Here is a 12274-nt window from a genome sequence, read left to right on the forward strand (position 1 = left end):
ATCTTTCTTTATCTTCCCTGACTCCCCCACCCACTCCCCTCACCTCCCCCCCTTCCCCCCCCCCCCCCCAGCAGGCAGGCAGGGACTGTGGCTAGTGGGCAGGGCCTTGCTCAGGTCTCACAGCTGGAAATGGCAGATCTAGGCAGTCCTAAACTCCAGAACTGCCTCTGTCTCTGCACCCCACTACCACTTAGCCGCATTCCGATCACCTTGACTGCCACAAGAGCGAAGGTGAAGAGAGGGCACGCAGCCCAGCACCTCACTCCTGCAGCCGCAGAGCAGAGCCACGATCTGCTATGACTTGCCTGCTTGGCCCCTCTGGGAGGAGAGGCCTTCTCCCGAAATCAAACAGTTCATTAACTTGGGAACACAGGGAGACTGTGTCGTTAATGACCTGCGGAGCGTGTGTGAACTGGACAGTGTTGTTCTCTGCAGGCCAGGGGGAGGGTGTGAAGGGAGTTTCTGGAGACTGGGAGGTTTTTTTCCACCCTGTTGTCATTGCTCCGTTGATTGAGTTGTCTCTCTCGTTACAGGTGGAGAGAGACTTTGAAAGGGAGTATGGAAAACTCCAACAGTAAGTGGCAAACCCCTAAAGGACAAGGCAGGAGGTGGGAAGGGCCCCTGCTTCCTGCCAGCACTTCCACTCTTCCTCATCTCCCCCCAGCCCAGTCAGGACCCAGGGCAGCCCAGGACTCCAGGCTGCTGCTACTCTCCTGGGCCTCCTGTAGAGCCTATGTGGCCTATGGTCCTGTGGACAGGGCCTCCCTCCCCGTGGCACACAGACTGGGTCTAGCTCAGATGTAGGGGAGCGGGCTGAGCAGAGCAAGGCCAGGTGCCCACACCTGCCCCTTCCTTGCAGGCTGGAAGAGCAGACCAGGCGGCTTCAGAAGGATATGAAGAAGAGCACCGATGCAGACCTGGGTAGGTGGCCCTGCCCTGCACCTGCATTGCTCCCAAAGACTAACTCAGAATTCACCATGCCAGCTGGTCCTAGCTGCTCAGGAAGCTGAGATCTGAGGATCATTATTCAAAGCCAGACTCATCTCCTCAATTAGTCACCAAAAAGCCAAAAGTAGAGGTACAGCTTAAGTGATAGAGCTCCAGCCTTAACCAAAAAAGCTAAAGGACAGCACTCAGGTCCTGAGTTCAAGCCCCAGTATCAGCAAACACATACACACACAATTCACCGTGCCTACAAAATGCCAACGATTTATCTCTTGAGAAGTGGCCTGGGTCGTTCCCTGGTCAAATGAGCACATCTCACAAAGCCCCGCCCCCACGCTCTGCAGTGGGTGTGAGCCCAGAAGCCCCTGGGACTTTCATTAGCATAGAAACTTCCAGTTGCAGCACATCCCCTCCACAGAAGTGCCAGGTCCCCTACTTTCTTGTGACAGGAGCTGGTGTTGGTGCGTTTGAGCAAGAGCTCAGTCTGAGATGTAGGGCCAGACATACCTCCAAGTCATTCTGTCATGACAAAGGGCACTAGAGGGTCTGTGGTGAGGGGCAGCAGGCACCAAGACACATCCGGGGTCTGGGGAGAGCTCTTGGTTGAAACAAGGAGGAACTAAACCCAGTGCCACAAAAGCAGTTCTGGGGTCAGACAACACCAGGGTGTTCCCCGGCGGCGGCAGCTGGAGTCCACACCTGCCCAGCAGCCTAAGAACCTGAATTCACTGTGCCTTGTCTGGAAAGTCCCTGTGTGCCCCTGGTCCTGGGCCTGGCTGGCTGTAGTGGCCAAGGCCCACTCAGGTCAGCTCTCCTATTCCTGTTGTCATCAGCACTGGCCTGCAGAGTGGATCCTGACAGCCCCTCCTTGTGCCAGGGGGAGGCATATATCCATGGTGCACTCTGGAAACAGGGTGTAACCAGAGCCACCCACTTTCTCCCACTTGACAAATGCCAATTGAGACCCAGTTTGTGCCCTGCATGTGTCTTGGTTCCGAGGATTCAACAGTGAGCTAAGACCCAAGTCCTCATTCCAGGAGCGAAGATGAGCAAGGAGTCAATGTGCAGTGGCAAGTGCTGTGGAGCCAGGCATGGGAGTGCCCACCTGGGATCCCAGCACTTTGGGAGGCTGAGGCAGGAGAATCACAGGTTCAAGGCCACCCTGGGCTATAATAGCAAGATCAAGTTTACAGAAATCATAGAAGGGTGGGGAGCAACAGGGTGCTGTTTTAGGTTGGGGTGATCAGGGAGGCTTCCTATAAGGGTGCCTTGTTCACAGGTCTGAAGGGATGAGGATGTACTCCATGCAGATGCACACGGGGAAACAGTGCTCAAATAGAGGCCACAAGTACAAAGGCCCCGAGATAGAAGTAGTCTTGGCTCAGGGCTGTGTGCACTGTGTGCACAGAGAAGCAGTGGTAGGACTGAGGATCCATCCAGCTGTGCCATAGAGCACCTGAACACTCTGTGTGTGTGTGTGTGTGTGTGTGTGTGTGTGTGTGTGTGTGTGTGTGTGTGTGTGTGTGTGTGTGTGTCTGTGTCTATGTCTGTGTCTGTGTCTGCCTGTATGCCCATGTGCATGTGTGCCAGTCCTGGGGCTTGAACTTGGGGCCTTAGCATTGTCCCTGAACTTTTTTTTTTTTTTTTTTTGGGTCCAGTCGTGGGGCCTGAACTCTGGGCCTGGGCATTGTCCCTCAGCTCTTCAACTCAAGGCTAGCGCTCTACCACTTGAGTCACAGTGCCACTTCTGGCTTTTTTTCTTTTTTCTTTTTTGCTTATGTGGTGCTGGGGAATCGAACCCAGGGCCTCAGGCATGCAAGGCAAGCGCTTTACCACTGAGCCACCTTCCCAGCCCCTGTCCCTGAACTTTTGTACTCAAAGCTAACACTCTAATAAAACTTGAGCCACTGCCTTACTTCTGCCTGTTTAATTTTTAATTTTTTTTTTTTTTTTTGTAGTCAGAGTCTCTCTGACTTTCCTGCCTAGGCTGGCTTCAAACTTGGATCTTCAGATCTCAGCCTCCTGAATAACTCATAGTACAGGCATGTGCCACTGGCAGCCAGCCACTTGCACAGTCATCAAGGAAATTTCACCCGCTGTATCTCTTGGCAGGGCATGTGAAATACTCATCTCATGAAAAAAAAAAGAAGAAGAAGAAAGAAACTATTTCGTTCAGTCACTCTCCCAGCAGAAAAGCTGCCATGTCTTGTCTGCTGTCTGAGCCAAAAGGCAGCTAAGAAAGTCCTCCATCACTGAGGTCCTGGCCCGCCTCAGTACCGGCAGAGTCCAAATGGGGATAGCCCCTCAGTCTCCACACTTTGCTCAGCAGGTCACAGGCTCTGGGCAGCTCAGGCTAGGATTAGAGGCCTCCCTGCTCCCATGTAGCATGTTCACCATTAATTCCCTCACAGAGGCAGCAACTTGCATTTCCCATTTTTTTCCTGGATGTTAGGATTCAGCCAGTTACTCATGTAATGAGTAAAAAGAATGTTTACACATTTTTTTTCTGCTTATCAGAAGGAAACATGCCTTCCCCAGCTTCAGCGGCCACTGCCACAGCCTAGACAGAACTGCCCATCATGCTGGGCGGGCCAGCTCCCTTAGTCCGTGTCCCAGAATCTTGTGCATCGCCAATCCTGAGGACATAGGCCATTCGGAACCTGGCCCCTCATTTTTCCAGAGTAGTCCTGTCCTGAGCCAGTGGTCAGACCTAGCTCTGTTATGTGTTTCTGTCTGTCTTTGCCTTGCAGTAAAGGGAGTTGCTGCAGCCTGCCCTTCCTCCTCCCCTCTCCAGCCTCCTCAGCCACAGTATCAGAGCAGGAACAGAGCACAGGCTGCTGTTTCCATAGCAAGTCACTCGGGACCAAGTACCTGTCAGGTTCCACAAGGAGGCCATGGCTCTGGAAAGTGTGGTTTTCTAGCAGAGAAACCGGTGACTCCTGGGACATGGTAGAGCAGCATGGGGAGGAAAGGCTCTTCTGAGGGTGGCTTCCTCCCCGAGCACGTAGCCCGCACGCGTGCAGGGATGGGAGGAAGGGACACCGGCTTGATCCCAAGTCTCCGATTAAACAGGTCCTGGGCCGGGCCTGGGAACGTACATCTAATGCACTCCAGGAGACACTGGTGCCGTAGGGCTGGGGACACACTGTCGGCCACTTCCCGTGAGGGGAATCACCATGCTGTCCTTACGCCGGAGTCCCTCGGCTCCAGAGAGGATCTGAAATCCTCAGCCAGTGTTCTAAAGATGATCGTTCTTTCAGAGCAATTCTATCCATTTCTGAGAGCCCTTTGTCTCTTACTTTCTAGAGGCTGCATCAGAGACCCAAGACCCTCACCTTCTATAAAATTCAAAGACCACTAGTCTTGGGTTGGTGCCAGGATGGCCATAGGCTCCTACCAATCCCTGTGTGGGCAGGAAGTGTGACTTGGGACAGAGAACCAGGCATAAACACCAGACTATGCTCTGGGTGGACTCCAGGCCCTGTTCTGCTGGGGCAGTGGCCTGCGCAGACGCAGTTCATTGATTCATCGGTTCCAACCAATACAAAGACCTGAGGATGGGAGGAGAACATCGGGAGAGAAAGAAGTAGGGAGGAAGCTCTCCCCATCCTGTAGTCGTTGGGAATTATTTTTCCTCAAATAGAAAAAAAACGGAGAGAAAAAAAAGAACAATTTTGTAGAAGACATTTTTCACAAATGTTCCCAGCTTTGTCTAGGTTCATTATCTTTTGACTATGCTGTATGCGATTATTTCATAATCAAATCAAGTTATGCATAATGTTTGTTCCTAAGCCTACAAAGTCACTTCACAGATTTTAAAAAGCACTCCTTCCTTCATTGCTTCAACATTTCTGGGGAGTTTGCATCTCCTGTCTTCTCCCACAGCCTGCCCTTTTTGCTGCTTCTAGAAGAGTCCATGATGAGGCTCAGAGCAGGCCAGGAGGCCCCTCAAAGCCTTGGTTGGCAGTGAGGACTTGGGTTCATCTTCCCCCACCATGGAGAGTCAGCCCTTCCTCGGGGAGGCCTGGCAGGGAGGCCTGGCGGGGTCTGGGGCTGCTTGTTCCTCGGCGTGCTGGAGGCTCCCATGTGGCCCACAAGGCCTGAAATATTTGCCGCCTTCTGCCGCTTTACATAAAATAAGCCACCCCTGGTAGAAACCAGAGTTCCATACAAGCCTCGTGGCTACAATGCCCAGTGCAGACTCGTGGGTCCCAGATTTATGGAATCAGAATCTTCGGAGGCAGAAGTGTTTCATAGTCTCCTAGCCAGATGATCCAAGTCAAGCCGAGAAGTTAGAAACTTGGGTCATGGCAACTCGTGAAGCTGCCCAGGTGAACTCACGGTGCCGTGTTAGTCACGGATGCTGGGTCGTTCTCGAACTCCCTTGCTCTGAGGCCATGGCCAGGTGAGGACAGGGCCCACCGAGTTCTTGTGCTTGTCCCTTTGTTCACTCACCAACCTGTGATTTTGACTTCTCACAGCCATGTCAAAGTCTGCCGTGAAGATATCCCTGGACTTGCTGTCCAATCCCCTCTGTGAGCAAGACCAAGACTTTCTGAATATGGTGACAGCCCTCGACACAGCCATGAAGCGGATGGACGCCTTCAACCAGGAGAAGGTGACTGGGTGGCACCGGCTCCTCCCCCTCTCCAGTCCCCTCTGGGCACAGCACCACCTGCAGGTCTCCATGAGCCTGGCGCTTCTCTGAGGCCTGTGAGCTTTGAACCCATGTCTACTTCCTCCCAGGCTGGTAGTTTCTGGAATGGCTGGTAGTTCTGCGTGGCTGTCAGACCTCTCTCTGAGCCACTGCCCAGCTCTCCACACTGGGCAAAGCCGTCGCAAGCTGTAGCCAGCAGGACGAGCCTGACCTGAAACCCTCAGGCCTGCTCCAGAGACCATAGAGTTAGGACACCCCCCTTCCTGTCCCGCCTCAGTCCTCCTCCTCCCCAACTTGGGGTCCTTGCCGTCTCTCTGTCTTCAGAGGAACCCTTTAGGAAGAGGCTGTCTCCCCCAGTTTTAATGCTATTGGGTTTTGTTTTGCTTTTTTCTTTCAATAGGTGAACCAGATACAAAAGACAGTGATTGAGCCCTTGAAAAAGTGAGTAAGGTCATCTGGGCACACAGGGCACTCGGGGCAGAGGCAGATCAGCTGGCCACATGGGGACTAAAGCATGCACCTAGCAGCCTGCCCCCAGCTTGGGGTCAGACAGGAAATCGGGAGTGGCAGCCACAGAATCCGTGGCTCAGGGTCAGGGTTGTTGGTAGCTCCAGGGCAGTGCCGCTGACTACTGTCCGGCCCTGGCCACTGCTCTGGTGGTCGCCGGGGCCTTTCCCCTTTGCTCTGGGTGAGCCCCCTGGGGCCAGGCTGGCGGGACTCAGCAAGCAGGGGCCTTGGCCCGCCTGAGCGGACGGGCGCGAGGCCTTTCATCTTGCAGTCGGGGTAGGATGCAGCTGCCTGCCGCGCTGCGCTTTGGGAGGGCGGGGTGGCCGCACACAGGGAGGGCGGCGCAGCAGTGGCGCTCTGCCTTCCCCAGGAACTCTGTAAGCCTCATCTTTGGTCCGGCAGGCCCTGGTCAAGGATCAGACAGGCCTGTTGCCTGGGCCCCGGGGGAGGAGGCAGACTGAAGCCTTGCCTTGAAGCTCCCCAATCCTTCCTCTCCTGGCCTCTCCTCTCTGACCTAGAAAGGCTCGGGCCCCTGCCCAGCAGCTGGACTTCATTACCTCTTCTGTGGTGGTCCCTGGCAGTCGCCTGCCTGGGCTGGGTAATGAGGCTCTGCTTCATTACGGGTCAGGCCTGGATGGGCCTGGAGGGAGCCGGAGAGGAGTTTTTGATCCTCCAGCCCCTGGTATGGGGGTTGTTGACCTGTTCTTTTCCTACTCAGGTCCAAAGAGTGGGGTTAGCAAGAGGCCGCCCAGCCTAGCCAGCACTTGTGGGCCTCTAGGAGGCCGAGCCTGCCGCAGGAAGGGCTCGCCCACCTACTCCACCGCCCCAGCCTCCTCAGCCATGGGCCCAGCGCGCCTCCGCTCCTGGCGAAGCATGGACCTGTGGCTTTTGGGCCTGGTCTCTAGACAGAAGCTTAGCCCCAGGTGGAAGGAACGGAGGGAGAAGAGACCCCGTCCCCAGGGGATTCTGGTGTTCCCGGACCACAGGGGTTCCCAGCGGCAGCCGCAGTCACCAGGGCTGGCAGAGAGGCAGAAGCTCCTGCTCAGGGAACTGGGGGAGGGGAGGGGGGTTGACTTCAGTCTTGATTTCACAACCAACGAGGCGGCATTGAAATTGGATCCTGGCTTCTGTAGCCAAGTGCAGAGAAACCCCGGCTGCTTCCCACCGTGCCCGCAGCCCACCACCTGCCAGGAAGGTGGGGGCGTGGCAGAGGGGGCGGCCACCATCTCCGCTGACCCCAGGCGTGCGCGGCCGCCGCCGGGCTGACTTGTGCCTGCATCCCGCAGCCAGCGTGCAATCTCCCTGACCACAGAGCCCACCACTGCCTGTTGCCTCCTCCCCTCTAGCTTCCTTGTGCCAGGAGATGAAGCTCCCAGGGACCCCAGCGCCGGAAACAGGAAACTGCAGCTTTCCTGTGCTCTGATGAGGATCGTGGCCACCCTGCCGCCCCCAGCCTGTCCCCAAGGGGCCCGGCCTCTCATCCCAGTCCCTGGGCTTGTTCACATGTCGGATGGGGGTGCTTTCAATTTCCCTTTCCTGGTGGGTGGAAGCTCCCGGCTGCGTGGGCACAGATGAGGAATGGCAGGCATTCCCCACCAGGCCGGCTGCTCCCAGCCCACCTCCCAGCCGGCCTCCTTCCCTCCCCACTCCCTCTTCACCCCACGCTTTCCCCCTCCCCCCAGAGCCAGCCTGCTGAAGGGTCCGTGGGTCTGCTCCCTGCCATGCGGAGCGAGGAAGGGCGCCCAGCTCACCCACACCAGCCTTCTCTCATCTCTGTTTGGCTGAGAGGTGCTGCCGTGGCAGACGAGTTCTCATGCGGAACACCTAGTGTCCCCGAGGTCCAGATGCCACTCGCAGAGCCCGGGGACAGCTCCCACCGCGCTGCCTCCCCGCAGAGGGCAAGTGGTCTGGTTTCTGGGAGGCTGAGGAGACCAGGCCCGGTGCCAGAGCTGTCAACCCTGTTGCACACTGCCCCGCCCTCGGCTCTGCCCTCTCCCCGGTGATGATGCCTGTGTCCTCCACGGCTGGCTGCGGCCCTTGGTGCTCCTGGTTATGACAGAGTGGACTGGGGTTGTGGCTGAGGTACAAGTGCTTTGGAGGCCAGCGTGTGTCGGGTCGCCTGACCACCTGCACCTTGCTAAGCCTGTCGCGTCTTAGCACGCATCTGTCACACTGCTTGCTTCCAGTGGTGTCTTCCACAGGTGAGCTGCAGGGGTTGGGATCGTGGCCACAAGCAGAGCAGCCGTCCACCTGCCTCTGTCCCCTGTCCTGCCCTGGGGCCACCCAAGCAGCAGGTCGCTTGCAACAAGAGGGTCCAGCAGCTGCTGGACCTCTGTGGGGTGGAGGGAGGGAGCACGGCGCTTCTCAGCCCCAGTGCACCTGCTCCCGAGCCTCACACCTCAGCTGCCCAGGAAGGGACAGGGGCTCCTGAAGCAGCTGGAAGTCCATCATGCAGCTGCCTTGGGCCACAGCAGTGAGTTGGCTGTTCCCAAGAGCAGCATGCCTTCACACCCACTCAGTGGGCTCCGTGTGTCCTGGTCATGTCTGGTTTTCACAGCATCGAGCAGGCCTGCATCTTCAGCCTGGCAGAGCGGTTAGTCAGATGTTGGTTTGATTAGTAAAGGGAAAGGCTTGTGGCTGAGCATTCAGAGAAATTCTGGTCGTCTCAGCCCTCCTTCACCTCTTCAGTTAGCTAGTGGGCCCAGGACGGGCCCTGGGAGAGGAATTGGTTTCCATGGCTTTGAGCATAAACCCTTCATTGCACTGTCATCTCCCTGGGTCTGTGGCTTTGTTTGGGCCATTTAACACTTCACTGGGTTTGTGTTCTCTATTCCCTGGCAAAAGTACTCATTACTCTTGTGTCCCATGTCCTCTTGATCTGTTGAGGCTTTGAAATACCAAATTCATGGAGCTGGGAGAGGCAGATTTGGGGGGCGGGGTCAAGCTTCCTGCGGTGTCTGAACTTTCTGACGACACCCCTCACTCCCCAGACATTCAGATACCCACTTGGCATCTGGCATCTGGACTGGAATCTCAATGAGAAGAGTCCCCACCCTGACTTCTTCCTGCCTGCCCTTTCGCCCCTTCTGGGTTCTTCCCGGATGAGCTGACCGAGCCGTCCCAGCCTGCCTGCTCTACCTGTCTTCTTGAGGCATCAGCGCCGACAGGTCCCTTGATTGCATGGCCCGGGCTCACAGATGGCATGGCGGACACCTCATGAGGAGGTCCAGGCCCTCCAGCTGCTTGGAGACCATCCCTGCGCCTTATCCAAGACAGCAGCCCTGTGTTCCAACCACTTCTAGAAATTCTACTTGAAGTGTTGCCATGTCTCCTCCTTTGTAGTCCATGAAGGGTGGGAGAAGGTTCTCTGAAAACTCTGGCCTTCAGTTTGTACATCACAAGGATACCCTTAGGCAGGACTGGCATCTCGTGTCGTTTCTGTCTGCTGCTAGTGGCAGGAAGGGTGCCAGAGGACGCGGACACTTGAGTTCTCTTATGGACCATCCCATTGTCACATGTCACAAGTCACATGTCATCTCCCTGACTTCAGGTTTTGTTTTTATCTTATTTTTTAATTCATGCCAGTACTGGGGCTTGAACTCAAGGCCTCTTGCTCTCTCTGGGCATTTTTGTTCATAGCAGGCACTTTTCCACCTGAGCCATGGCTCTAGTTCTGGCTTTTGACAATTATTTGGGGATAGGGATTTACCTGCCCAGGCCGGCACAATCCTCACATCTCAGTCTCTTCTGCTAGGAATTGATAAGACCGCAGTACCCACCTTTTCTCCCAGTTCTAACATGAGATATCTAACTGGTAACTTCAGAGGAGTGCCCTCTACTGGTGGTCTGGTGTAGTGGCACCATAGCATGAATGGCGTGGTCCTCTGCCCTGTCTGCCTCTCCTCCAGTGTTATACTACTGTCTGTTCAAGCTGCCCAGCGCCAGAGCCTCACGGGGCTGATGAGCAGACACCGCTTGAGTGGATTTTAAGACACCAGACTGCCCTCCAGTATGGGCCTTTATCCAACCAGGCTGTGCCCGGCAGGTTTGGCAGTGTCTTCCCAAGCCTCAACATGGCGGTGAAGCGGCGAGAACAGGCCTTGCAGGACTACAGGAGGCTGCAAGCCAAAGTGGAGAAGTATGAGGAGAAGGAGAAGACTGGGCCAGTGCTCGCCAAGCTTCACCAGGTGCCAAGGGACAGGGGAGCAGGTGGGAGAGCCAACAGAAGGGATAAGGTGGCCATTGAGCCATCATGGCAAGTTTCTCCCTTTCCTGGGGAGGGGGGCCACACCTCCGAACTCCCCACCCCCACCATGCTGTGCCCCAGCACTGCCCCTGACACTATAGTCTTCATCCCTAGGCCCGAGAAGAGCTGCGGCCGGTGCGGGATGACTTTGAGGCCAAAAACATGCAACTCCTCGATGAGATGCCACGGTTCTACAGCAGTCGCCTTGACTACTTCCAGCCCAGCTTCGAGTCCCTGATCCGTGCACAGGTGAATACCGCCGCCACCACCCTAACCCTCGGGAGGGAGACCAAGCCATTCTGTGCAACCAGCCTCCTCTGGCCTCGGGACTGGCAGGGGCTGTGCTGGAATTTGTCTTTTTCCATTGCTCCGGGGTTAATCCCAGCCCTAACGTGGGTATAGTTCCCTAGTGTAGAACTATTCACTTGAGTTCCCCCAAGTCCCCTCCTCCCGTGTTTAAGCTGCCAGAAACCCGATAGCTCCTTCAGACCCAAAGAGCTCCAAGTGCCACCACTTTGGGCAGCAGCTTTGCCAAGACGGTTGAGGGAGGATGATGAATTCTGGAGACTTTTCTGATGACCCAACACGAGGCCTTAGGGATCTTGACTTGGAGCCTGGGTGAGCCCTGCTCCAGCCACTACTTGGGCCACTAGGTATGAGGCCCCCGGTGGAAAGGCACACAGACCACAGGCTGGTGTGGAGTTACTAGTCAGCTGTGCATTTGGCCAGGCAGCCAGAAGACTGCCAAAGCCCTGTGTCTCCTGCAACTCAGGGATACAAGGACAGATTGATGGTACAAAGCTCCTACCTTCCCCCTTCAACTTGTTTTTAGGTCTTTACATGGAATGATTCTCCCTAGTGTGGCCAGGTTTGGGTGCCAGAGCCAGGAGCAGGATGGCTCCTCTACATGTGTCCCTAGCTAACAGTAGGTGCCTCCCTTTAGCCTCAGGCCCCCAACACCCTTCCTAGGCCAAGAGAAAGCTTTCCTGTCCCCATCCACTGCCTGCCCGCCTGCTTCTGTTCTTGGCCGAGCGTCGGGCGCCCTCCCGTGGATGTTGTCGTTCCTCGTCACTTGCAGTCACCACTGCCCCCAGAAAAGTCTGATTGCCACCTCCCAACCTGTACCTCCGGTGAACATCCAAAGCCATGGGGCTCAGTACTTGGCAGCAGGAAGCCTGAGTGGGATTGGGGCTGGGCGGGGTCTTGCTAGTGACCCAGGCCCTCCCTTGGTCCTGTTCTGTCTAGGAAGGCAGAGAGCCAGAGGGGGCTGGGCCTCTTCCCACCCTTGCCCAGAAGGTGAGGGCTGCCTTCCAGCAACTGCACCCTCTGCTGGGAGACCTTGGCCTTCCCTCAATCTCTGGCTGGCCCCACCCCCTCCCAGTGAACTGAGTGCCTTCCTGCGTTGCCCTCCCAGTTCCTGGGTGGAAACTGCAGGATGCCCAGGCTGGAACTATTCAGGGGGTTTGGGGTGCCCTGTAACCAAGCAGCAGGGTAGCCAGGGTTGTTTACTGCCTCCTCTGTGCCAACCTCCTCCTCACCCGGCTGCTGTCATTAGTCATGGAGAAGTGAGCATTCCTGGTGACTCACCAGGCATCACGGCCAGGGTAAGGAGCTGGGGGCCACTCCCCCCCCCCCCCACACACACACACACACTCCTTGCAGTGCTCTGCCCCTAGTAGAGCCCTGCTGGGTGCAACTCCACTCAGCACAGCTGCATGGCACCTCCCCTGCAGTCTCCCAGCTCTTAAAGTGGAAGGAGAGTGCATGCTTCTGACTGGAAATTGAAATGTCCCCAGGCCTCCTCTTGGGAGATACCTGTGGTCCTCAGCCTGTTCTGCGTCCCTCTAACCCCACCCCATTGCTGATGCCCGCCTGGAAGAACCCACAGACATGAGCCATGCTGCCCTGCAGTCTTGACA

The 12274-nt window shown here is 56.3% G+C and overlaps 1 protein-coding gene across 1 annotated transcript in view; it reads left to right on the forward strand.

The window, feature by feature from the left end:
• The window catches only part of Bin3 (bridging integrator 3), a 35310-nt gene that overhangs the window by 22124 nt on the left and 912 nt on the right, over positions 1 to 12274 (forward strand). Inside the window, exons 3-8 of the mRNA XM_042667189.1 lie at positions 534 to 574; positions 860 to 921; positions 5427 to 5563; positions 6003 to 6043; positions 10155 to 10296; positions 10470 to 10604. Of these exons, the coding sequence (XP_042523123.1) occupies positions 534 to 574; positions 860 to 921; positions 5427 to 5563; positions 6003 to 6043; positions 10155 to 10296; positions 10470 to 10604 (558 nt within the window). The remainder of the gene's footprint in view (positions 1 to 533; positions 575 to 859; positions 922 to 5426; positions 5564 to 6002; positions 6044 to 10154; positions 10297 to 10469; positions 10605 to 12274) is intronic.

The sequence above is a fragment of the Dipodomys spectabilis genome, unplaced genomic scaffold (assembly GCF_019054845.1).
Source record: "Dipodomys spectabilis isolate Male_0828 unplaced genomic scaffold, ASM1905484v1 ptg000380l, whole genome shotgun sequence".
NCBI classification, from domain to species: Eukaryota; Metazoa; Chordata; class Mammalia; order Rodentia; family Heteromyidae; genus Dipodomys; species Dipodomys spectabilis.